Here is a 27,567-nt window from a genome sequence, read left to right as displayed (position 1 = left end):
CTCGTAAACTAGTGTGGTAAAAAAAAAAATATTTTAGAGAGAGAGACGTCAAGCATAATAACGATTGTTTTTGTTGTTGTTGTTGTTAGCGCGGTTTAATATAGTGTCAAAAAATATAGATGACGGTCATGAGTATTGTAAAATAGAGCGTTAATGGAAGAAAACCAGAAAAAGTAACGAGATATTATAGAAAAACATCGGACCAAGCTAAGTTAAAACGTTTTTTCTTTATTATTATTATGTAAGGGCCAGCCCTGGTCCTCAATTAATCTCAGAAAGGGAACTTGTATATGAAAACGAGGCAATAGCATTAATGCTGAGCGAGTCATTTAGCGGTGTTTTCATTAAGAGATAATTGCATAGAAACACCCAGCCCACAGTCAGTCTGCTTCGCACCAAAGAATGATAGATCATCTATCAACGAAGAATTAAAAGGTACTAAAATATTTTGAGAGTGTCGACCTAATCTACTGAACCATCTCAGCTGTTTCTCGGAGCGCTCCTAGGAATTCCACATACAATGAACCTTACCTGCACTTAATTTTTCAATAATTCAGTAACTGAATGTAGAACACTCAGCCAATGGCAGCTCGCTAATATATAACGTACCGTTTAAAAGAATGATTGCAAACGAGCCACAAATTACAGCACCAAGAATTTAGCTTCAAAATTATGCAAAACACTGAGAAAAAGTGTTAGAGACTGCATTACTTCACTCCATGGTAGACATATTGTTGCAACATATTCGCAACATGGGTGCCGTAATTATATACATACATTGTTCCTTACAAATTTGTGGGATTAAATGAAAATAGATGATAGTTATATTTAGGGCGGAAAATACCGTCGGACGTCGTCTATCAAGACTCTCAGAATGCGGGTGATGAAGTTTCCCCTTGAAGTATAACAGATAAATTAAAGTCATGGCAACTCAAATCCAATATGTTCATGAACCAGAGACTGACAAGGGCTGGTAATAAACTGCTAATCATTCCGCTGATTAGAAGTAGCTAAGAGAGTTACACAAGGTTCAGGTCTCAGACTGATTTTTTTGTACTGTTTGTATTAATTATCTGGAAAATGGACTCGTTTCTGAGTGGGCGAAGTTTGCTGACAACACAACAATCACTGGTTAAGTATAGATTACAAAGTTCTATGAATCAATCTAAAATGACACGGATTAGTTGATAAAATCGAATAAAAAATGGATGACGACATGAAACTGTAAAGTAATCCGCGACGGTGATAAAACACTTAATGTAAGTATCGAATGTTCGGTAACTCGCTGACGAGGCAACAGGAAGAAAAGAATGTAGTAGTTATCAATAACGCTCTAAATGACTCTACATTGTGTATAGCAGTGAGTAACAGCTTAAGGGCAGGGAACTCAGTCACAAAACATCCGAAATTATATATATATATATATATATATATATATATATATATATATATATATATATATATATATATATTCCGTTACTACACTACACCTAGCATACTGAGTAGAGTACTGTGCCCCAAAGCCTCTTAAGGAAAAGGACAAATTCTCTCTCTCTCTCTCTCTCTCTCTCTCTCTCTATATATATATATATATATATATATATATATATATATATATATATATATATATATATATATATATAACTTTAAAAGTAACAGCGTGGACGCGATCAAATACAAGTCACTGAGGATGGCATGAGATGCTCTAATTCCTCACAATAGATATGGTTTAACTGAGTTTCTACTGATACTTATACCGTTGAGGCTAAGATTCCTTAAGAACGTTATCATATCTGATGTCCTCCACCTTGCTTGACCTTTTCAATCTTCGCTCGACGAGAACAGGGAGGACCACAACCCCAGCCTGAGCACTGGGCTTCAAGAACTTGCTTTACACAAACCTGTCCAGTCAGGACGACCACATACCAAAACACGCTTTGTAGCCATGGTCCATCACTGTGGCATATGCAGTGATGTAATCCATTATACAGACCACTGTCCAATGGATATATCAGAACCCTCATATTGCTTGAGTATGTTTTCGGGAGAAAATTGTAACACAGACTTTAATTTTACCACCAAAAATCCGAACAAGGCATTCCCATCCAGATGCTGGATTATACAGGCATATCGAGTTCCTGTCTGACAGCACCCTCTCTGACACAAATCCCCAGCAACTTGCCTCTTCTCAGTTCATATTGATCCATCCAGCCGCAGTAGAGGGCTCCATCAATTCTGTAGGTTGGCACCACAAAGATTATCCCTCTCACTAGAAGGTACAGCAACGACACCGTATGACATGTATTACTACGTTCTTAGAACAATTATTCCGACTACAGACGAATAGTTAGGCTTCCACTTAGATTATGATGCCGTTGCAATCATCCCAGAGGAGAACATACATTGACGACTAGTTAGATGCACACTCTGGTTAGCAGATATTTTCCTCTCTGGTCATTCAAGTAGGACTGATGTAGCCCACGAATACAAAGAGAATTATCGATCTTACACAATGAATCAATTGTATCAGTTCATGGTAGGCTACTTACCTTTGGTCTCTACAACTGCTGAATCACCTTGCACATTAAGGATGCCATACTCCACAGCCCAACCTGCAAAACCTGTCCCACCTACCTAAACAGTTATTATCTTCAATTGTACTTGACAACAGCCAGCACCTTACACATGTCTTTCACCACAGCCCACAATGAGGACTAAAACTGAGGCCAAAGAAATAGACACTGGTGAAGCAATTTTTCCCATATTTGCGCTGCCTTATCTCGCCACACGGCACTAACAACACCTTATCAAAATAGCCACCATCAGGATTATACTACCACTCACAGATCCTACCAGAGATCATTTCCTCCCCGGCCTGGCACTGTGATACAGATGATATATGCAAAGTTTTGCCATCTTCCCCTTCACTATCTTCTCGATATGGGATTGTCCTGTGACTGCAACAATACTTGTCAAATGCTCCCTCTAGCGTCAGCATTTGCCAACACAAAGTACAACTTCCCATTCAGACATTATATGGATGCTTTTGACACTGGCTTGGGGTCTGTAATCGCCCAGGCTAAACGTGACTGTGAACACATTGTACCGTGTGACAGCCGTGCACTGGGCCAATCTCTGGTCAGTTACAATATTAAATAAGAAAATACTTAGCCAGGGACACAGCAGAACAGCACTTATGCTCATAATTATCTCAGTGACATCACTTTCCATGTTATAGCAGGCCAACAGCCTCTGCAAAGTTCTGCCACTCGGAAGCAACTGCCTTCCACTTCACAAGATGGCAAACAACTCTAGAGTTATTCTACAATTTAATCATAATCATCATCCGGACCTCCTTTCCCACCCAAAGGCAGAGTGAGGAGTAGCAATGTCTGGATAGCACAAACTTGCCCAATCCAAATAGGCCACATTTCAATTCACTCATCATACAAGCCCCCGGAATCCTGGCTCTACCGGATACGCCAAAAACATTCACAACATTTTGCAGCTTCACACAGCGTATCCGACTGAGTCAATCCGGACGCTGCCATGCTCACAAGGGGTGCCAAAATCTCTGATCACGCACTTCTCACAAAATTCATCCAGCCAGCTCGATCTCTTGTCAGTTCCCTAGCCTCACCGACTTCCAAACCTCTCTTCCTCACACAGTCATCCATCATATCTTTCCACCTTCTCCTTGGCCTACCTCGCCTCCTCCCTCCTTCAAATTCGCTGAGGTATATCTTTTTTACCACTCTATTGTTCTCCATCCTTTCTACATGACCATACCATCTCAGGACACTCTCTTCGATTCTGGTGTCCACCGACTTCCTCACTCCACACCTTTCACGAATTACATTATTTCGTATCCTATCCACCCTCTGTACTGCACATACATTCCTCAGCAGTCCCATCTCTACTGCTCTTACTCTTGACTTTTCATTTTCATGCCACACCATAGTTTCACACCCATATATTAGAGTTGGCACTAACACTCCCTCATGTAAGCCTCGTGCAGCTGCAACACTCAAGCCTGTTTTTTATGAAGGCCTTTTTCTTTCTACAATTTAAACATTACGCAAATGCTAATGTCATATCTAAAATATGAAAAATCCAGTTGAATGCTATGAATGCCAGAAATGAACCTGGGCAAATCAAAACGGTGCTCTTAAACTGCCATATTAGATCCCTGCTGCTAAGAGGCGATGGCATCATTAACCCCAGTGGCTATATCATCCTGGGTCCACTGACAGGCTCTGAGGTCGCACTCAACTATCGCTAAGCAATTACATGCTTCTCATTAAAAAAAAAAAAAAGTTTATCCTCTGAGGGTCAAAAAAGATGTCCTAGTTTTCACCACCATCCATCACGTTATATTTCATATGGTATGCACTTTGAATATGAATAGTACCAGCATCACAAGTCCTTCACACTACATCATGATGCACGACGAGAACAATGAGCAGTTGTGAACCTTCCATAGACACCTAAAAAGAACTAAAACCTTGTTACAACAGTCTCTTCGTGATAATTTTGGTCTCCATCCACTTTCATAGTGATTGTAACACACATGCAGATAATCCACAGGTAAGTACATCAGTTCCTTCATTACCAATTCTACCACACGACATCCCTCCCCTTCCAACCACACTCCGCCACCTTCCCACTCACAAAACTCTGTCTTCTTGCCCAGGCATCACCACATTACATATTCATGCACTAAACCCGGTAACACCTACCACTACTTTGCCACTCACACTCACTTGCAATGCAGTTCTAGGTACCGCCACTCCATACTCCTCAGTTATGGCATCTACACAACCACACAGGCTTCCCACATACTGCATTGGCCTGGTGGTACATCTGACCACCAGACCACATTCACCTGACTTGTCCGTTTGTTAATCATTTTTTTTCCCTCACTGCATTTATACAATGTCACTGAAACCCAGAAACAACATCAATGATATTATTTCCTCTTGTTCCAGGTGAAGATGGTCCTGGTTATGTAAGCAAGAGTGTGAGTGAAGTGGCAGATAGTTTTACCCTCGCGGAATTATCTCTGGCTGCAAAATGTACAAGATTCACTGTGTATTGGGGACCGTGCTGCTGGCATACCTGGGGTCCTCGGCACCTTCGGTAGTGTCAGAGAGCCCGGCACCCCCTTACCGAGTGCTGGTGTTAGTGCCATTGGGCAGTCCCAGCCTGTACCACCTGTGCCGGTCACTGTCTGCAGCACTGGGCGATGCAGGTCACTCTGTCACCCTTGTGTCATCCTTCCCGGCCTCCATGAAGTAAGTCTATCACTCCATATTTTATTTCTGACGGCAGCATTCTTTATCACTCTTTATATTTTGATAATGGTTCAGTGTTAACTGTGTTTTTTGAGTGAAGCTTTTAAAACAATTTTTCACCGAGTACTATAGCTACTGCTCCTGCCAAGTCATCTCCAATATGGCTCTGCATGTAGGGTTGTAATTCAGAATGTTTTAATTACAGCTGTTTCGTTTAGACAATGAAAGTGGATTTAACAAGGGATTCCTGTGATTATCGCTTGCAGAAATAAAGCCTGCATGAGAAAGACCATTGGATTTGTTAATTTCGCTCAGTGTTCTACGATTTTATAATATGGCTGTACTTAATAGTAACAGCTTATCCCCTATAAAAAAAAAAGAAAAAAGAAAAAAAAAAAAATTCTTTCCCTCTGTCTCGTGAGATGTTAATATTACCTGACAGCTCATGATTCTGTGATACTTTAATGATTAAAATCCACACCAGATATTATTTTAGTCTTTCCCTGTACGTTATCAGCGAATAATGAATGAAACAGATTCTTTATCACATCGCTTTATCTGCAGGAGTTTCATTATTTTCTATACCAGACAGAGGATAAGTACCTTATGGATTCAATGCTGTTCCTTTGTACAAATTATGATGTACTGTCACTTCTTACATTCTTTTTGTTCTCTATCTGAAATTAACACAAAGTAAAATTCACTGGTGCCATGGTGGCTCAGTGGCAGTGTTTTCATCTGATGTGTGTGTGTGCCACCAGGATAATGATCAGAATTTTTTGATACCACCAGTGTAACGCCAAGAATTTTAGAAATTATGGAAAATGGGGTAGCGTGATCTTATTTGAGAATATATGGCTTTATGAGAAATGAGGTAGCGTGATTTTATTAGAGAGCGTGAGCAGTTAGATATCAGCACACCTTGCGGGCCACTCAACCTCGTCTGTACCACTCCTTGGAGGATAGCAAAATTCAAATTCATTTGACAACCTATTTACTAAGTATTAAGAACTCAGATACAGATTACTCTTCAAACTGTGAATTATACCAAACAAAATATAATGAGGATCTATATCAACAGAAATATGAATCTTCTCAAACTGAATATTCAAACAATACTGTTACACTATTCAGAAATATGAATCTTCACGAACTAAATTAATATTCAATAATGAGGATTTACAGCATAACTCCAGAATTATGTATCTTTACACACTAGATTAATGTCCCTAGAGTACTGATACGCATGGATATAGTCCCGTGGTCTCTGACGGACTCGCTGTGAATGAACATAAAGATTATCACCATGGAATATTCTCTAAGACTAAATGCACAACTGAAGAATCTTACATAAGTTAGACACAATAATCAATAGGATCAGTAATCACATGGACCGTAATCAAATGGACAAATGGACCAGCCGATATTCACGTAGATTTCATGAACTAATTGGGGGGAAGGGGGATTTAGTGTCTTAGCGGTTAGGCCGCGACTAGACCGCTCGAATCCTTGGGATGCGAGCCACGGCCCTCCGTAATATTCGTCTGCAACGATGAGGAGAGGAACAGCGATCTAATTATTCAGCACAAGAAGGATCAGGGGAAAATCTCACTAATTCAACTCACGAACGTATATGATGTCTTAATACACGAGGGAGAAAGGGGGGGGGGGTTGAGAGATCTGGCACTAACCTGCAACGATGAGGAGAGGAACAGTGATCTGGCGGTTGATGCTATCCCCTGCCTTTTTATAAGTGACCAACGCAGTGTTCAGAGATCGGCTGAAACTTTAACTAATTACACTGTAATGCTACTGATTCTGCTAGAATTTCAAGGAATACGAGAGATACGTTTGCACTCAACATTCGTAGAAAAATGACTTACGATGTTGAAATTTTTTTAATAAGCGTATAGGAACTTTAATGATAATGATCCCAATTCTACCCAGTCCCACATTTGTGACTTAATACTAGCTGGTATGGATTTACTCATACCAAGTCAACAGTTCACTAAAAGATCGGACTCTCCAAAATGGTTTGATGGCAACTGTGCCAGAGCAACAGCCCAGAAGTCATTAGCATATAGCTCTTACCTAAAATCAAAAACATCTGAATCACTCTCCCAATTTAAAATTGCTAGAAATCATGCAAAAGCTGTATTAAATCTATCTAAATCAAACTCTTTTCAAAAGCAAGCATCAAAACTACTTAACAACCCTAATGACAATAGAATATTCTGGTCAACTCTTAATTCTTTCAATAATAACTTTAACAAGTCATCTTCCATTCCCCCACTAAAATCTTCAGATGGCAACATTACAAATGACCCGCGTGGGAAAGCAGATACCTTTGTCAGTGCCTTTGCCAGAAACTCTACCATAGACGATACCAGCCAGAATGTCCCAATACTGGAACATGATTCTCCCGAAATTGCCCCACTTAAAATACAGACGAAGATACGTAAAATCCATCCAAGACAATTTACCTACCAACAAAGCTCCAGGGCCAGATGGAGTTCCACCAATTGTTTTGAAAAAGTGTTCCCCTGAACTTGCCTCTGTCCTAGCTAAATTATTCAGACTATTCATACGTACTTCTTTATTCCCAAATTCATGGAAGGAAGCCAATATCCACTCAATTCCGAAGAAAGGAAGTTCGTCTGACCCCTCCGATTACAGACCAATAGCTGTCACATCTTCTCTTAGTAAGGCATTTGAAACATTAATTAATAAGCACATTGTTAAACATCTTGCATCCAACAACTTAATTAGTGATAGACAATATGGTTTTCGCCACGAAAGATCCACCATTGACATACTCAATCTCTTAACTCATACCATCCATCAATCAATTGATCTTTTTGGAGAAACTCATGCAGTAGCTCTTGATATCTCTAAAGCTTTCGACAAAGTGTGGCACCGTTCCCTGGTGTCCAAACTCCCTTGCTATGGACTGACGTCTTTTGTTCCTTTGATTTCTTCATATCTTAGTGACAGGAAAATAAGAGTAAAAGTAGATGATGTATATTCCAATTTCCACTCAATTAACACCGGTGTGCCGCAAGGATCAGTTCTGGTGCCAACCCTATTTCTGGTTCATATTAATGATCTCTTATCTGTCACCCACAATCCCATTCACTCATATGCAGATGACTCAACACTACAGAGTTCATTCACACTTAGACACCCATTTACAAAGTCTAATGTCTCTACTTCTCAACTCAGTACAGCCATCTCCATAAATCAAGATCTATCTACGGTCAGTGAATGGGGACAAAACAACCTTGTCTTTTTTAATGCCAGTAAAACTAAATATATACAGTTTACTAATAGACAGATATTGCCAGATTCGTACATTACATTCAGTGCTACTAATATTCCCATCTCCAAAAGTATTGAAATTCTTGGCGTCTCACTTGACAGTGCCCTCAGCTGGACCTCTGATGTCAGATCACTTGCTAAAACCGCCTCAAAGAAACTTGGATTATTGTACAGAGTCCATAACTTCTTCACTGATATGCAGTTAGCTATAATTTATAAGAGTCATGTGTGCTCTCAGCTTGAATATTGCTCACCCTTGTGGAATGGTTGTGGAGAGGTTGCATTAAGACAACTAGACAAAATTCAGAACAAAGCTGTTAGAATCATTAACAACCCTTTCATTACATATAAACTACCTCCCCTGCAAGTAAGAAGGAATGTTGCCTCCCTTGCATTATTTTACAGATATTTTTTTGGCAAATGCTCAGACGAAGTTGTGTCCATGGTGCCACCTCTCCATGCCTTCCCTCGTGCTACACGGGCATCTGGTAGCGCTCATAAGTGGAATGTCACTCAGCCATATTGCAGAACTTCTGCCTATCAGAATTCTTTCATTCTCCGAACTGCATCTCTCTGGAATTCGCTTCCCCAGAGTTGTTTCCCTCCAAATTTTAACCCACAGCTGTTCAAGCCTAACTGTTGCAGATATTTTATGAACGGAGGATGCCAGTAATCTGCTGTATGGATTGTTTTTTTTTTTTACTAATTTGTTTTTACTTCCCCCGTTCTGTTATTTAAAAAAAATAATAATTAATAATTCGAAAAGGTTTATTATCCTTTGTCGGTTACATACCTACGTGACTGTAACCCCGACTCAATAACATGATCTTTGTGCTTCACAAATGACAGTCTTCAATATTCTTACTTCAACCAACTCTCAATCACCACTGCATAGCTCAAAAGGGGAAATCAATTACCTTTGGCAGGTAAATCTCTAGATTAGAATATAAAAGGAAGATATTCACGATTTTTTACCTCTGCTAAATTTCGCGGATACACGTCTTTGTTGGCAAGAAGCTGGTTCATTATTCACATTAATACTCGACTTAGTACTGTCAATATCAGAATCATGTTCACATCATGAATATCAACTAAGACTAGACTTAAATATAAGATTTAACGGTTAAATCATGAGCTATCCTTACAACTATACTTAAGCTTAAGATTACACTTACAATACTAGCTTATACTAACTTACACTAATACTTAAAATTATGACACTTCACGGGTCCTTCCTCCGGAAAATAAAAAAAATTAACATCGGAAGTCAACATTCAAATCATTCATCTACATTTCCTAGGGACGTGTGTGCGGATGGGACGGACTTACCAAATTTGACTGTGAACACAACTCCAATAAGTGGCACCTGTCGGTCCACAAGAAAAATCACGTACCCCAGGGGGTCGCTTCTCTGTCACGATAAACTCTCGAAATTCAGTGGATAGATGAGCCCCAGCCAACCTCATGTCTGGGTGGCAACATGGTCGTCTCACCTGGACAGACCCGTACTCTCGCTGCCAGGATCATCCTAGGGGCGCTTCTCATTCATACAACCTACTAACTAATCTCATTTATGCTCCCATCCATTCGTTCTTATGCTTCCAGCTCTCCATCTAGTAACTGATGAGCGCCTGTCAGGTCCTGAAGTCACTGTTTTGCCCGAGACCGTGTTGACTGTAAGTTGAGAGGTAGACACGCATTGCCCCTCGAAATATAGCAATCTGATATTTCCATCAAATTGGGCTGCACTCATGTCACGAATTGGCGCGATTTTCTCTCTAAATAAACTCGTGACATTGAACTTTGTGGGAAACCGCAAATTCTAGTGAATTCCTAATAAGTATGACTCAGTCAACCGCCATGCGTTCACCCGATTGGGAGTGTTTTCAGAACATTATTCACTGTTTCATAAGTGATCGTCCTTGCGTGTGACATTAGCGCATTCGCTGAGTAATTCATTATTGGCGTGTTTCGCTCGCATTAATTCCGTTACCAGTTGGCAGCTGCCCTCAGTCCTTGCCTCGCTTGTTTGAATTCAGTTAGGATTGAAGCGCCGTGAGACCAGGTTGTTCTTCAGCGGGTTCCTGAAGTCTCCACTTAGTGTGATCCAGCGTAGAGGTTCAGCGTGTGTGGCAGTATCCTTCCTCAGCAATGACGCCCAGTCCGTCCCGCCTAGCCCCTTTTCTGACCAGTATTTTTCTTTCGTTTTTCCTAGGCTTAAGAGTTTAGCTTGTGAGTGAGCGAGCGAGTGTATTCTCTTTGTTATTTTGAATTCATTTTGAAACATGTAACGTAAATTAGATTCATTGTAATTAATAAATTTTCAGTTCTTTTCTTTGAGTTTGATGTAATGTAAACTCGTGTTTTATTTCTTCACATTAAGCTTATTCTAGATATCGCTCCTAGTTTGCATAATGGTTTGCATTATTCATAACTGGTACTTAGGCCAGTCCTTTTGTATTAAGCTTAAAATCCGTTGTGCAACCAGGAGTTAATTGCACCAGCAAGAACCTGTTTATCATTAATAGCATTAGTTATTGATTGTCAGGGGTGAAGTCACTTTCTCCTGAGGCCAACAGTACTAATAAACAGCACGTGTGAGTAATTAGTCTCTGCTGTGTACTGTTGAGAAAGTTTATAAATTCTCGTCCTTAGAAAATCGGTGAAGTAAGCCGGCATAAAGTAATCATTGCTTGATTTTTCACAAGTCAGTTCTTTGTCCTTGTTCTCAAGTATTATTGAATATTATTCTTTAATATTGCATAATCTCAAAAACCCAGTGACATTTGGCGACCTCATTCCAGGATATTAACTCCTAGCTCTAAAGTTATTCACGAGACAATACTCCCTCACCCATACTTAGGTATTTATCATTAAAGTCTATAGGCACTATTTTACTGGTGATTATTAATTCATTTTTATCAATTTTATGTAATAGTGTTCACAGTCAGTGTTTTGTTTAATTTTCGTTCTTTACCAGTCTAACTACATAAAACTGGTCACCACTAACCTGTGCCTATATTCTTTATTCTCGATTATTGGCATCTTTCTCTGCAAAATAGCAGTCAGTACTTAGTCTCTAGTTCACTTTGATTGACTTAGCACCATGGCTGCCAACGTCTATGTACAGGAAGCTAGAGATATGGGGCTTAGCAACCCTGAAAAGATCCAAAACTATGTCCTCTCACGGTTTAATTACGAGCAACAACGTGAGAAAGATGCTCGTGGAGAACGCGAAAGAGAACGTGAACACGAACGAAAACAATGCGAGGAACGTGAGAGAGAGCGTGAACACGAGCGACAACAACGCGAATACGAGCAAAAAGAACGGGAATACGAGCAAAAACAACACGAACTCGAGTTAGAACAAGAGCGAGAACAACGCGAATACGAGCGAGAACAACGTGAGAGAGAACGTCAACTCGAGTTAGAACAACGAGAGAGAGAACGTGAATACAAGCGAGAACAACGAGAACACGAACGTGCCGAGCGTGAGGCACGTGAAAAACATGAACTTGAGATGTTGAAGCTCAAGCGAGATTCCTTGGCTTCAGACACATCTGGTGCAGCTGGCCCAAGCTCCACGAGCGCTCTCCATGCACATATTATGGCGACCCCACACATTAAGCTTCCTCCATACAAGGAAGGCGAGCGAATCGAGCCATATATAGCTCGTTTTGAAGACATGGCTCAGCTTTACCAGCTGGATGATGAAGCTAAGCGGCTTCAGTTTCTTAGCCTGTTTGAGGGCCCTGCCCTCGATATTCTCCACAGAATCCGTGGAGACAATCTCACTTAAGAGATGATGAAGGCCACACTCATCAAAGCGTACGGTCTCACAGTTGATGACGCCAAGAGTCAGTTCATGAGGGCGCGTTTACAGGAAAAAGAGACTGCCGTTCAGTTTCTTGATCGGCTTACTGCTTACTTAGATGAGTGGATGGAGAAAGATGAAACTCCTTCCATGTGTGAGGGGATAATTGACCTTATGCTGTGCACGCAGCTAGAGAAGTCGTGGCCTACTGAACTTATGGCTCAGCTTAAGATCTGCCAGGTAAGAGATGCCAGCCAAATGGTGAAGAAGGTTGATGCATTCTTCACTGCATACGGGTATCAAACTCGCAAGCAGCATACCTGGAACAGGAAACCTGATAAATCTGGGAAACCATCTCAGACCGAACCCCAGCAACAAGGCCATTCCCAGAATAATGGCCAATGTCCAAAACCACAGAAGAAGGACCAGGGGCAAAACACTCAGAAACCTGAGTGGAAGCAGTACGATAAGCAGAACCCTAACCAGCAACAGTACCGGTATTCCAAGCAGCAACAGGGCAAGGACAAACCACGTAACCCTCAGGCAGGACAATTGACTTTAGTGTATTGGAGGCAGGATGCAAATGCAGTCCTTGTGCCACAACAAGCGTACAATGGTGCCAACCCCACTAGTACAGGTACTTCACAGTTCACTAGTTCCCCAGCGACAGTGAACCCTCATCCACAGGTGGTTAATGCTCCAGCTCCTCAGATGGTGAGCACGACCCCTCAGGTATCAAGTTCTCAGGGCGCCACATTGGTTGCAACGTTTGTTCCACAGTCTCACCAATGACTGGCTGCTACCTCCCCAGATCCTTCCACCAGTAACACTGCCTTTCTTGTTCAGCCAGGGTTTGTGGGAGGTGTTTCTGTAAATGTCCTGAGAGATAATGGCTCCTCAGTTTGCTCTGTTAAGCAAAGTTCAGTTCCACCCGACGAGTACATGGGTAAGCAGATCCAAGTTAGACTTACTGATGGGTCAGTGAGATTGTTCCCTGAGGCACGTATCCAGGTGGCATCTCCTCTCTACACTGGCTTGAAAACTGCCGTTGTCATGCCAGAACCCTTGTTTGACCTCATTATCGGCAACATGCCTGGCGTCAAAAACAGTTGCACCGTAGATGTTGCTACTCAGACTTCGGCTGTTGCAGTAACACGAGCCATGGCTAAGGCTCCAAATCGTGTCACCCCGTTGACCGTCACAATGCCGCAAGATTTGATTCGTAGTCAAGATGTTGCCCAAGAACAACAGTCTGACCCAACACTTGCCTCAGTGCGTAAGAAGCTGGTGGGTAAAGTGATTAAATATTCATGGGGAGGTCAAGCCAGGTTCCTTCGCAAGCAAGGATGGCTATACCGTGAGTCACAAACACCCCGGGGCGAGGTTGGACTGCAGTTCGTTGTACCCTCGAAGTATCGCCCGGCAGTGTTTGAATTAGGTCATTGTTCAGTGATGGGAGGTCACATGGGCCAAATGAAAACCTCTGACCGAATCCATGCTGACTTTTTCTGGCCAGGAATGGGACAGGAAATGAAAAGGCTTGTGCGTTCCTGTAATGTGTGTCAGTGTACCACTGACCGGGGACGTGTCTGTCCTGCACCATTGAAACCAATGCCTGTAATCTCTGAACCGTTCAAGAGAGTAGCAGTTGACATTGTTGGGCCAATCTCCCCTAGGGCAAGTGATGGATCAAGGTACATCCTCACTATTGTTGATTTCAGCACACGGTGGCCTGAAGCCGTGGCCCTTAAGAATATAGAGGCCGTTACTGTTGCTGAGGCATTGATTGAAGTGTTCTGTCGTGTAGGAATCCCCATAGAGGTTTTAAGCGACTGGGGTTCGCAGTTCACCTCCGCAATGATGAACGAAGCATTCAGGTTGTTGTCCATCCGAGGCCTACGAACTACCCCTTACCATCCCATGTGTAACGGGCTGTGTGAAAGGTTCAATGGGACTCTCAAGAAGATGTTAAAGTGCATGGCTGCCGAACAGCCAAAGGAATGGCCGCGTTTCATTGCTCCTCTTCTGTTTGCTTATCGAGAAGCCCCACAGCATTCCTTGAAGTTCTCACCCTTTGAACTGGTGTATGAAATGTCGGTCCGTGGACCACTTCAAGTCCTTCGCGAGTTATGGGACGATGAAGAACCCGACCCTGAAGTCAAGACCACCTACACCTACGTCCTTGATCTAGCTGACCACCTCCAGCCGACGTGTGAATTAGCTAAAGAAGAATTGATCAAGGTGCGCGAAGTTCAGAAAGCCTATTATGATAAGAAAGCAAAACTTCGGAAGTTTAGTCCAGGCGATAAGTGCTTGGTGTTACTCCCCACTGCCCAGAACAAGTTGTTGGCACAGTGGAAGGGTCCATTTGATGTAGTAGAGCGCATTTCATACCTCAACTACATAATTCAGATGGGGAATCTTTGCAAAAGGTTCCACGTTAGCATGTTGAAGGTTTATCATGAGTCAAACCCCAAGGAGACTGGCCTACGAGTAGCTGATGATAGTGACCAGCCACTGGAAGAAAACGGGGCAACCACGGTGATCCCAGTTGATGACCATGATGACGAGCCCTTAACCGCTCAGTCCCATCAGGAAGAGACTGTCGAAGATGTTTTACTTAACACTGACTTAGCATTGGGTGATCAGAATGCCATAAGGTCATTACTCTGTCGGTATGCTGATGTCTTCTCTGACCAACCTAGGCTTGCAAAGGTTGATTGTCACAAAACTGAGTTGACCGACGATACTCCTGTGAAGATTAAGCCATATCCAATTCCCATGCGACTGCTGGGCGCAGTAGACAACGAAATTGCTGATATGGAGATTGCAGGTATTATTGAAAAGTCCTCATCTCCTTACTGCAGTCCAATGGTAGCAGTTCACAAGAAAGATGGTAGAGTCAGGATTTGTGGTGACTATAGGAGGCTCAATCCAATCACCAAAGTGGATGCTGAGCCAATGGGTGACCACATTGCCATCTTCTCCAAGCTGGCAGGGTCACGATATTTCACAAAACTCGATTTGGCGAAGGGATTCTTTCAGATTCCTCTTCACCCCGAGAGCCGTCAGTTCACTACCTTTGCTACTCCTAGGTAGTTGTATCAGTATAAAGTCCTCCCATTTGGACTTACCAATTCCCCAGCAGTATTCAATTGTGCCATGAGACAAGTGCTCCATGGTATTGTAGGAGTAGAGATGTTCATCGATGATGTCCTCATTTATTCTGCCACATTGGAGAAGCACCTTAGACTCTCGGAAATTGTCTTCAGTAGACTCCAGAGTTTCAACATGACTGTGAAGCCTAGTAAATGTAAAATTGTTCACAGTGAGGTGTAGTTCCTCGGACATATTGTTGGCAACAATCACTGCAGGTGTCAGGGTGACAAGATTAGGAAAGTTAGAGAAGCCCCGAGACCCGTGACCAAGAAACAGGTTAGGGCATTCCTTGGCCTAGTGGGGTATTATAGGAGTTTTATCCCCAACTTTGCTCTTATTGCCCAACCGTTGTATTAGGTGTTTCGAAAACATGCTCCAAACACCATTGAATGGGGAGAAGCGCAAGATAGATCTTTTGCCGCCCTTAATAATATGCCGTGTAAGGAGCCTATCTTGCAGTTGCCTGATTCCAACAAACCTTTCATACTGCGCAATGATGCTTCACAAGATGAAGTAGGTGCCGTATTAATGCAGGAATCAGAAGGTGGTATTTTCCCAGTGGCATACCATAGCCATAAGCTAAAACCCGCCGAGAGGATTTACAGTACTGTTGAGAAGGAACTCTTGGCTGTGGTTGATGGTGTTAAGAAATATTATTATTATTTATATCAGGCACCATTCGCTCTGGAAACTGATCATATGCCACTCACTAGTCTCAGCACGACCAAGACGGCTAATGCAAGATTGATACGCTGGACAATGTATTTGCAGCAGTTTAACCTTGTTGTGAGATACATCAAGGGAAGTGACAATGTAGGCGCAGACCTGATGTCTCGCCTGCTAGCTGATAACTAACACGGGTCCCATTAGTGAATTACAGCTTTTGATGTCTTGCACAAACGCCCAGTCTTTTCGCTAATTAGGTATAAGGTTTAACCAAGAAACCGGGTTCCATTAGCAAATCGCAGCATTTGATGTCCTGCACAGATGCCCAGTCTTTTCGCTCATGACCACGTTCCCTGGTTAATTAAGCGAATTGCAGCGTTTGATGTCCTGCACAAACGCCCAGTCTTTTTGCTAATTAGGTATAGGGTTTCACTGGTAAACCGGGTTCCATTAGCGAATTGCAGCGTTTGATGTCCTGCACAGATGCCCAGTCTTTTTGCTCATGACCACGTTCCCTGGTTAATTTAGCGAATTGCAGCGTTTGATGTCCTGCACAAATGCCCAGTCTTTTCGCTAATTAGGTATAGGGTTTAACCAGTAAACTGGGTCAGTGTTTGATGTCCTGCAGAGACGCCTTGACTATGTTTCCTGGTTAATAATGCAAATAGTGTACTTTATGTAACATAAGTACTGATTGCCAAGCAGAGAGAAAGAAATGACACTTTTGATGCTCCACCTTGATTGCTTTCACAAGTGCAGCTGGTGGGTGCAGCATTGCCGTGCAGAACAGCTGATCATCCCTGATGCATGCTGCCACCTCTTCTCTTCTGCCTCATCGTCAATATTTACTATTGACTTGCATTATGTAATTTTACACATAGGTACAGTTACACCACAACTGTCACACCTACACCGTGTATCACATACATCACGCTACATAACAATTAGTTGTTAATGTAAATGTAGTGAACTTTTCGCTTACTTTGACCTGAGTACAGGATTTTTCACCGTCGTCACGGAGTTTTTCCCTCAAGCTTGTTTCTATTAACGTAAATACGAGGTTTTCTCGCTCACTGGCGACTGTGACTTTCCCCTGTAGCAGGATAGCACACACACCACACTGTGAATCTTGTGTAACTGAGTTAGGATTTATATGTATGTATATGTTGTAAAAAAATTTTGTAGAAAAAATTTAGATTTTTGATAGGGCGTAATGTCACGAATTGGCGTGATTTTCTTTCTAAATAAACTGTGACATTGAACTTTGTGGGAAACCGTGAATTCTAGTGAATTCCTAATAAGTATCACTCAGTCAACCACCACGCATTCACCTGATCGGGAATGTTTTCTGAACATTTTTCACTGTTTCATAAGTGATCGTCCTTGCGAGCGACATTAGCGTATTCGCTGAGTAATTTATTATGGGCGTGTTTCGCTCGCATTAATTCCGTTACTAGTTGGCGGCTGGCCTCAGTCCTTGCCTCACTTGTTTGAATTCAGTTAGGATTGAAGCGCCGTGAGACCAGGTTGTTCTTCAGCGGGTTCCTGAAATCTCCACTTAGTGTGATCCAGCGTAGAGGTTCAGCATGTGTGGCAGTCTCCTTCCTCAGCAACGACGCCCAGTCCATCCCGCTTAGCCTCTTTTCTGACCAGTATTTTTCTTTCATTTTTCCTAGGCTTAAGAGTTAACTTGTGAGTGAGTGAGTGAGTGTATTCTCTTTGTTATTTTGAATTCACTTTGAAACATGTAACGTAAATTTGTTTCATTGTAATTAATAAATTTTCAGTTCTTTTCTTTGAGCTTGATATAATGTAAACTCGTGTTTTATTTCCCCACATTAAGCTTATTCTAGATATCGCTCCTAGTTTGCATAACACTTTGCATTATTCATAACTGGTACTTAGGCCAGTCCTTTTGTATTAAGCTTAAAATCCGTTGTGCAACCAAGAGTTAATTGCACCAGCAAGAACCTGTTTATCATTAATAGCATTAGTTATTGATTGTCTGGGGTGGAGTCACTTTCTCCAGAGTCTAACAGTACTAATAAACAGCACGTGTGAGTAATTAGTCTCTGCTGTGTACTGTTGAGAAAGTTTATAAATTCTCGTCCTTAGAGAATTGGCGAAGTAAGCCGGCATAAAGTAATCATTGCTTGATTCTCGCAAGTCAGTTATTTGTCCTTGTTCTCAAGTATTATTGAATATTATTCTTTAATACTGCAAAATCTCAAAAACCACATGACAACCTATAACCCAAACTCCTATGAACTCTCAGTCAATAGTCAGACAGTCTGACCCGCACACATTTCCCTATCCATCTCTTAATACCGCCATAACCAGCTTAACACTCAACACTTCTCAACAAGTCTCCTGGGAGGGCATCTCTCACAGGGCGGCAGCTATTCATCCACCGGATCAGGCTCAAAGGCCACCTCCAGGGGTCCCAAGGGCCACTCTTCTCCACACCAGGGCCTCACTCGTCCCGCGGTTCCCTGCATCCTCTTCCCCGTGAACACATCCTCTACCACGTACACACCCCTGTCCATCAACATTTCCACTACACGATGGCGTGATATGTGTGGATTGTTTTGTTTTGAGGGGGAAGAACCTAACGAATCGGCTATCATGGTCCACTGAGCTACACTTGTTCTTCTTGACATTTGACTCCTAAGTTCCATCAACAACTCATCTTCTACCTTACTACTCCTTCCACTAGACCAAACCACAAAATACACAAATTGTGTTTCCATCTCATTATTCATTCTATTCTCAGTGAAATATAATTTTGCTGGTCCTCCAGGAGCTTTAAAGAGCATTATTTCTAGAAATATCGCGAAATTAAGTGGGCATCCAGTGTACTGTAATTGAGGGATTCTATCCCACAACAATATCTTATCCCACCGCTTTAGCCACCAGTGTAACGACGAAAAAAATTTATGCCACCACTGTCTCCCACCAGGATAATGAACAGAAATTTTTGATACCACCAGTGTAACGCCGAGAATTTTAGAAATTATGAAAAATGGGGTAGTGTGATCTTATTTGAGAATACATGGCTTTATGAGAAATGAGGTTGTGTGATCGTATTAGATAGGGCATGAGTAGTTAGGTATTAGCATACCATACAGGCCACTTAACCTCGTCTGTACTACTCCTTGGAGGATAACAAAATTCAAACTCAAAATGATTTAACCTAAATTTACTAAGTATTAGGAATTGAGATACAGATTACTCTTCAAACTGTGATCTATACAAACAAAATATTATGAGGATCTATATCAGCAGAAATATGAATCTTCTCAAACCGAATATTCAAAGAATACTATTACACTTTTCAGATATATGAATCCTCACGAACTAAATTAATATTCAGTAATGAGGATTTACAGTGTAACTTCAGAAATATGTATCTTTACACACTAGATAATATCCCAAGAATACTGATACGCATGGATATAGTCCCGTGGTCTCTGACGGACTCGATGGGAATGAACATAAAGATTATCATTAAAGAATCTCTAAGACTAAATGCACAACTGAAGAATCTTATATAAGTTAGACAAAATAATCAATAGGGTCAATAATCACATGGACCGTAATCAAATGGACAAATGGACCAGCCGATATTCACATAGATTCCATGATCTAAATGGGGGGGAGGGTGATTCAGTGTGTTAGCAGTTAGGCCGCGACTAGACCGCTCGAATCCTCGGGATGCGAGCCACGCCCCTCCGTAACACTCGTCTGCAATGATGAGAGGAACAGCGATCTCATTATTCAGCACAAGAAGGATCAGGGGAAAATCTCACTAAATCAACTCACGAACGTATTTGATTTAATACACGAGGGAGAAAGGGGGGGGAGGTGAGAGCTCGGGAACTAACCTGCAACGATGAGAGGAACATCGATCTGGCGGTTGATGCTGTCCCCTGACGTTTTATAAGTGACCAACACAGTGTTCAAGGATTGGCTGAAAGTTTAACTGATTACACTGTAATACTACTGACTACTAGATCTTCAAGGAATATGAGAGATACGTATGCACTTAACATATGTAGAAAAAGTACTTATGATGTTGAAATTTTTGTAATCAACGTATAGGAACTTTAATCATAATGAAACCAAATCAATTAAGAATTTGAACAGTTTTATTACCCTCTGTTGGTTACATGCCTACGTGACTGTAACCCCGACTCAATAACGTGAATTTCGCGCTTCACAAATGAAGATTTTCAATATTCTTACTTCAATCAACTCTCAATCACCACTGCATGGTTCAAAAGGGGAAATCTATTAACTTTGGCAGGTAAATCTCTAGATCAGAATATAAAAGGAAGATATTCGCGATTTTTTACATCTGATAAATTTCGCAGATATACGTCTTTGTTGGCAAGCAGCTGGTTCATTATTCACATTAACTCACCACATGCCAGTGCCGTTTTAAAACGGTCTGACATAATGCCACGGCCAGTTCCATTGCCATTTTAACCCGCGGCGTCCCGGGGACGTACTTCCATGTCCTCACGTTTTGTCACAGCTAATCCCGGGGACGTACTTCAACGTCCTGCAATTGCAAGGTTCATAATTTCCACAATTTTCAAAATTCGCGCAAGATTTTCGTTTCGCCCGAGTACCCAAGCCTCCCCTACCTGCCGCCAGGCGGTCAGCGTCCTAGACCCCGCGTGACCCGCGCTCGCCCTTGTCTCGGTCACTCACCTGTTAGCAGTGACCCAGGTCAGACATGGCGCGGAAAGGTCTCTCAGACAAGGAAATTGCATCCGTCCTGGAAGCCTTCACTGGAGACAGTGATTCTCCACTCGATGATGATGTGGTGGATCGCGATTACGTCCAGCCAGAGGAAGAAATAAGTAGCAGTGATGAGGAGGTCCCTTCGCCCCGAAAAACGCGGTATGTGACATACCGTAAGGCAAGGGAAGGCCAGCCTGCTCCCCAACCACGTGCACAGCTATCTCTCCATCCCGAATCTGATGAGGATGAGGATGAGGACGATGAGGATGACGGAGGCCTAGGACGTGATATCGCCGCGTGGTTGGGAAAAGAGAAAATATCACCATGAGGATCAGAAGGTGGGGCGAGACGACACATAAGGTATGGTGAAAGTACTTTGTCTGGGGAAGTGGCAAGTGGTGTGGTGGGATTGCTGGGAGAAAGGGAAAGTGTTGTGGCGGCAGCGCGGGGTGAAAGTGAGAGTGGTGTGGGGGTAGTGCGGGGTGAAGAGGCAAGTGGTGTGAGGGAGGCAGCACGAGCACGTGGTGCTCGTAGGCCTATGGGAGAGGAGGTTGAGTCACTCCCCAGCACTTCTTTCGCCCCTGAATATTCCCAAACTTCCTCCCCACAGCCCCAGGATGTGGGGAAAGGAAAGAAAAGGAAGGGAAAGGGTAAAGGAAAAGGGAGAGGGAAGAGAAGTGCGAGTGATGAGAGGCGCTGCTCTCCACCTCCCCAACCTCCCCCACCACCCTCACCTCCCCACCCTGACGAAGGGTGTTATTTTTTCAGAAATGTAATGTATAAGATGAGAATTAGTGTAAGTGGAAAGAATTGTTATCAAAACTACACCCAATGTGTAAATCCGGTCAGTAAATATGTGATAGCAAGGAAATAAAGTGGAAACGGGTGTAATGTTAGCATGAATAAAACGTATAAGTTGAACATTAGTGTAAGTTGTCATAATTGATGTCACGAGTACACCCACATTCTGGTCAGTAAGTATGTGATAGGAATTATATACAGTGGAAGATGTTGTAATGTTAGTAGTAAGGTATTTTATAAGTTGAATACTAGTGTAAGATGAAACAAATGATATCGCGATAACATTCCCTGTGTAAGTATGCGCAAATATGACGCTCAGTTCCATCGTAAGTTCAGAAATGATGTGATATCAATTATATCAAGTGTTAATATGTGCAATGTTAGTGGAGAATTATTATATAAGTACAAAAATAGGTTGTAAGTTGAAATAGTTGTCATAGCGACTTCACCGTGTGTGTTATTATGCGCTATTATTACGCTATATATTTACGTAAGGCCTGAAATAATCTCAAAACAGTTCTATAAAGTTGAAAAGTGTATAATAATATTAGAAAAGTATTATGTAAGTAGAAAAAGCACAATACGAGTTGAAACAACAGCCACAGCGAGTTCACTCACTACGTAAATAAGCGCTAACATTACGCTAAATGTTATCAAAAGGCCTGTGAATACGTAAAAACAGTTCAATAAAATGTAAAATGGTATAATGTTATTGTAGAAGTATTATGTAAGTAAAAAAAATTATATGTATCATGATTTTAGAATGTTAGCAATTCATCATGACCAAGTTGGCCGATTTTGCTCGTTTCGCACAATGGTACAATGTTTATTTCTGCTCTATTTTTGTATAAAATCCAATATACTCTTTTATCACATGTTTTTATGTTTGTAATAAATTCATTTCTACTTACTTTCATTGGTTTCCCAGACTTATAATACCATAGAAAACGTTTGAGGCTCAGACCGCCTAGGGAGAACACGGGGCCAGGTGGGACCAAGGCATACCTGGTTAAGCTAATTAGAGACCCCGGGGACCAATTTCTTTGCCACCGACCATTGTTTCTGACCAAAAGCGAAAGTTTAAGCAAAAAAAAAAAAAAAGTCGAAAAATGGTCGGGATTGGGGGGTACCAGTGGTCGAAAAGTGGTCGAGACGGGGCGGGTTAAAACAGTCTAAAATAAAAAACTTCACTGTGACCGCATTTTTCAAGATTCTCAGGTAAAAATTTGCGGGCATGTAAGGTAACTGTTCCTCTACCATCCCCCAGGCTGTCAAGGCCATACACTCACTTGCTCCCCCCCTCATGCTCGCTCTGCCTCACTCTGCCAGTGTGCCTCACCCAGTGCTGTACATAGTGAAGGCATTTTGTAAATATTTTCATGTAAGTGTAAGTTGTAAATATTTTCTTGTAAGTGTAAGGACTATATAGTGAAGTCAAGTTGTAAATACCTTCTTGTAAGTGCCCGGACTGTATATAATGAAGTAAAGTTGTATGTATCATCAAGTAAGTGTAAGATAATGCATTCACAGTGAGAAAGACACACAAACTGTAATAGATGCTGAAGTAATAAGTGATCAGAAGTGTACTGAACATAGCTATACCTTCCCAGCATAAATACCTGAGTATACCTTACATAGAAAACGGCTTTCTCTCACATATGTGGTGAGCGTGAGAGAGCGGCTATACCTGTACACAAGTATGCAGAACTAAATAACTCATTTCCGAGCCTCGGTGAGCATTTAAATGGCGAAATTCGTTGTTTCCACATCAAAATCTATCATTTTAGCCAAGAAAAAAAAAGGTCAAAAAATGACCGGCACTGGGGTGACCCAGAGGGCTAAAAATAGCCAGCATGCGGCGGGTTTATACTCAGTTTAGTACTATCAATATCAGAATCATGTTCACATCATGAATATCAACTAAGACTAGACTTAAATATAAGATTTAAAGGTTAAAGCATGAGCTATACTTATAACTATATTTAAGCTTAAGATTACACTTACAACACTAGCTTATACTAACTTACACTAATACTTAAAATTATGGCACTACAGTCGTAATTGAAACCAAGGCCTTGGTGGACATTTTTGAGAGTGCTGGTAGCATGTCTTTTCATGTGCCTGCATTTTTTTTTACCATAACTCTTGCTCTCTGTCGTTTCAAACCGATGACATGCAGGGTGGTCCATAAATAGCGCTCCACTGAAAACTCGATTGATTGAATCTCTTAAGTCTTTCGGGGATGACTCAGTCTGCTGGTTTGGGTGCGGTTGTGGCAATGACATCGAAGATATAAATAAATGATGTAGGTTAGATGTTGATAACAGAGACTTTGCCGTCCTCAAAGCACACGAGAAATCATCCGCTGGAGTGGAAGTGGAGCATTATATATGGACCATCCTCTACATAAAGACTCTGTTGCAGTCAAGAACTGACACTACATAACTTTATTTTTCAAATGCTCTGTTCTCACTACACACACTCCTTCATGAATCATATGTCACCAAACTGGGGATGGGTAATTCTGGGTATATGTTTTCTACCGAGCAAAGTCCTGTCTTATGAAAACTAAGAACGGAATAATAGAGGCAATGATTGTAATATAACTTACCCTTTCCTTACTTCCTTGACCTAAGTTTGCTATAATTGTTGTGCAGTCATTAAAAAAAAAAAAAAAAAAAAAAAAAACTATCGTTGCTCTTCAGAGCTATGCACTATGACTCAATGACAAAGTATTGTGGAATGACAGGACGGGGAAGATTGTATTGCAAAACCGTCAACGTCGGTTATATGAGACACAGATATTAGAATTTGTGCTAGAGGTAATAAAAGCTAATTAGATCGTTTGGCCTCTGTACATAAAGACATTATACAGTAAGCCCCCGCATTTGGCTATCCAATTAGTCTGGCGAAACTACCGCCAAATTCGAATTTCGCCAAATGCGAGTTCTTTTTACCATATAAATTGCCTATAAAGTGCCTCAATCAGTCTTTGGTCATTGCCAAAGTCCCCCTTTTGACCCCTAAAACACCATCTTTCGAGCTGAAATAAAATCTTTTGCCTTCACATATTAATACACATGTAGAAAACAGACCAATAAACAATAAATAAAGCTAATAAGACATGATATAAAGGTTGTAACTAATCGTAAATAGAGTGAAGATAGGCTTGCTTGGCTGGGGACGTCGGAGTGGCAGTGGGGGCAGCTTAGTTGCTACCACCACTTTCCTCATCACTCTCCCCCTCCTCCCCCATAACCCCCTTAGCAACCATTTGTCTCGCTTGATCATCCACTTCATCGAAGCCAGAAAAGTCAGCATCCAGCTTAAAGAGGGCAGCGAAGCTTGGCTGGGGAGGTTGGGGAGGTTGGGGTGGCTGGGGAAGTTGGGATGGCTGGGGAGGTTGCGGCTGTTCTTGTGGCTGTTCTTGTGGCTGCTTTTGGGGCTGTTCTTGTGGCACATCGAGTGGGGGAGGGTTATCAATGATTTCAGTTATCATCGTCTACGGGAATGGTGGCAATGACGTCTTGAATATTGCGTTGTCTGTCCAGATTCTCTAAGAAAAACTTTGTTATTTTTGTCTGCTTTGACATTTTCAATTTTTCTTGATATTGTTCAACGTGCGGCCGCCAGGGGACCGCCAAGTTTGAATTCAAATCGCCAAGCGAGCATTCGGTGGTCCATGGCCACCCTACCGCCAAAAGTGAGTTTCGCCAAGTTGAAATTTGCCAAACGAGGGGGCTTACTGTATTATCCGGCACCAGATTCATTAAATAAAAATTTTACTGAATGGTGTAAAGTTGGCAACACACATGCAGACGGGCAATGTGTATGTGCACCCATGCCAGGCGTATGATAGTAATTCAGCCGATACAAGCCAAGTTAGTACAGTTCAGTATAATATTGATATGTATTGCTTTCTACATATTATAAATGCAGAATGATTATAGTCCCTCACGCACTGTGTGACTTCTCCATAATGCATAACATGGATATACCACACCTCATCCATATTAACTCTAAAGCATCTATCTGAAGCATTTAACCACCCATCTAAAGCAAACAAATGAACTCGTGCACCCCTGTTAGACTATCATAAAAAAAAAAAAAAGACAATGCCTATATATATAATACCCTTTAAAATATTTTATTGGCTGTATCCTATAGATAATAAGTGCTGAATAGTAGGAAAATAATAAACGTGGCGAGTTTCATTATTAATCCCCAGCGGGGTGCTCAGGGTAATGCAAACACGTCCAATATATTTCCCCGCCATATGGCTCATTCTTGCTCATTGTTCCAACTCTAGTAATGCGATTGTGACATGACAACACTAGATAGGGGAGGGGCGAACAGCAAGGACCTGCCCACATAGCCCAGCTAACGTTCATTTTGCATCGAACATTCCTGGGGGTAACGATAGTTTTTCTTATGACTGTACACGATATTGCCTTTGTGCATTTCTCTCCTTCATTAAACACGGAAATCTTTTCAGCTTCATTGTTGGCCCTTCGAGCTCATCTTTGTGTGTGTGTGTGTGTGTGTGTGTTTAATGATTAAACCTGCACAATTTTCATCTGCTGATGAATTTTCTGTAGTAACGTGTAGGTACGATACGTGATAATTTGTGTTTCCCTCTTTACTTCCTTGATTATCTTAAAAAATAGCTGGCTTTTGTACAGTTCTGTAAAATTTTACTCTCCAATTTTTCCGATCTCAGAAAGACCTACAATATTCCACTAGGAATTTAACCCGTCACATCCCGAGGTTTTCCGCATCTCCGACATCCCCCAGTCCCGAGGTATTTTCGATTTTTTTTTTTTTGGCTAAAGCCTTCGCTTTTGGTGAGAAACATCGAAAATTCATAGAGAAATTGCTCACCTGAGGTTTAAAATACCCAATCCAGGTAGGAGTTCCTCCTTACCTGACTGGGTTTTCTAACATGCTGGCACTAAAGAAAACGAGTTCTATGGGAGGGTAACTATTTTATCCACTCATAAACGGTATTTATTTATTTACTTGGTACGAATGTATATGTAGTATGAGAGTATATTGGTTTTCAAGCAGTAATAAAGGAATTATAAGCATTGTTTCATTCACTAACTAATCACCATACCTGACCTTTTTTGGCCACATTACCTGATCATTATTTCTGGCTGTTTCTTCTTCTAATGCTATGTAAACATTATCTTCCACATTGTCATCGATTGGAGAATCACTCTGGCCCTGAATATCTTTACTAGCCAGGTCACTGGTAACAGGTCCTTTGCCAAGACAATGGCATGAGGGGGGGAGGGGGGAGGTTATGCGGTGTAAGGCATTGTCCCTGCTTGGCATCTTGTAGAGCAATAGAGGAAGGTGTCCCGTGTATACATACGAAAAATCACGCACGAAAATTGAAAATTGTGCAAATTAGGGACCTTGCAATTGCACGACGTACTGGTACGTCGCCGGGACTGGCAAATGCAAATCGTTGCAACGTACCCATACGTCGACGGGACGGGGCGGGTTAAACACCCTAGAGCATTAGCTAAGTTTGTTTTTTCAACACGCCTCATGGTTTACATAAGCTTCCAAAGACGGTCCGATCTTACTCAGTTTTATTGACTGCATTGGTTGGAATAGGCCTAGCCACCACCATACGTAGTTCACTCAAAGTAGCTGGAAATCATATATTGTCTACTTCATCTTGGCCCAAAATTAACATGTCTCAGTAATGAATGTGATGTTTTAGGATAATAGATTTACTTTAGAATACGTTGGTAG

The 27,567-nt window shown here is 41.7% G+C and overlaps 1 protein-coding gene across 1 annotated transcript in view; it reads left to right on the top strand.

The window, feature by feature from the left end:
* The first annotated feature begins 5,172 nt into the window (after positions 1 to 5,172).
* Positions 5,173 to 27,567, top strand: part of LOC145415408 (UDP-glucosyltransferase 2-like) — a 131,718-nt gene continuing 109,323 nt past the window's right edge. The window contains exon 1 of the mRNA XM_080284691.1: positions 5,173 to 5,294. Coding sequence (XP_080140817.1) covers positions 5,290 to 5,294 — 5 coding nt within the window. The 5' untranslated portion in view covers positions 5,173 to 5,289. The remainder of the gene's footprint in view (positions 5,295 to 27,567) is intronic.

The sequence above is a fragment of the Coenobita brevimanus genome, chromosome 102 (assembly GCF_032717465.1).
Source record: "Coenobita brevimanus isolate Jiangsu-jjx chromosome 102, ASM3271746v2, whole genome shotgun sequence".
NCBI classification, from domain to species: Eukaryota; Metazoa; Arthropoda; class Malacostraca; order Decapoda; family Coenobitidae; genus Coenobita; species Coenobita brevimanus.
Note: the sequence above shows the minus strand (reverse complement) of the source record. Positions and strands in the feature narration are given on the sequence as shown.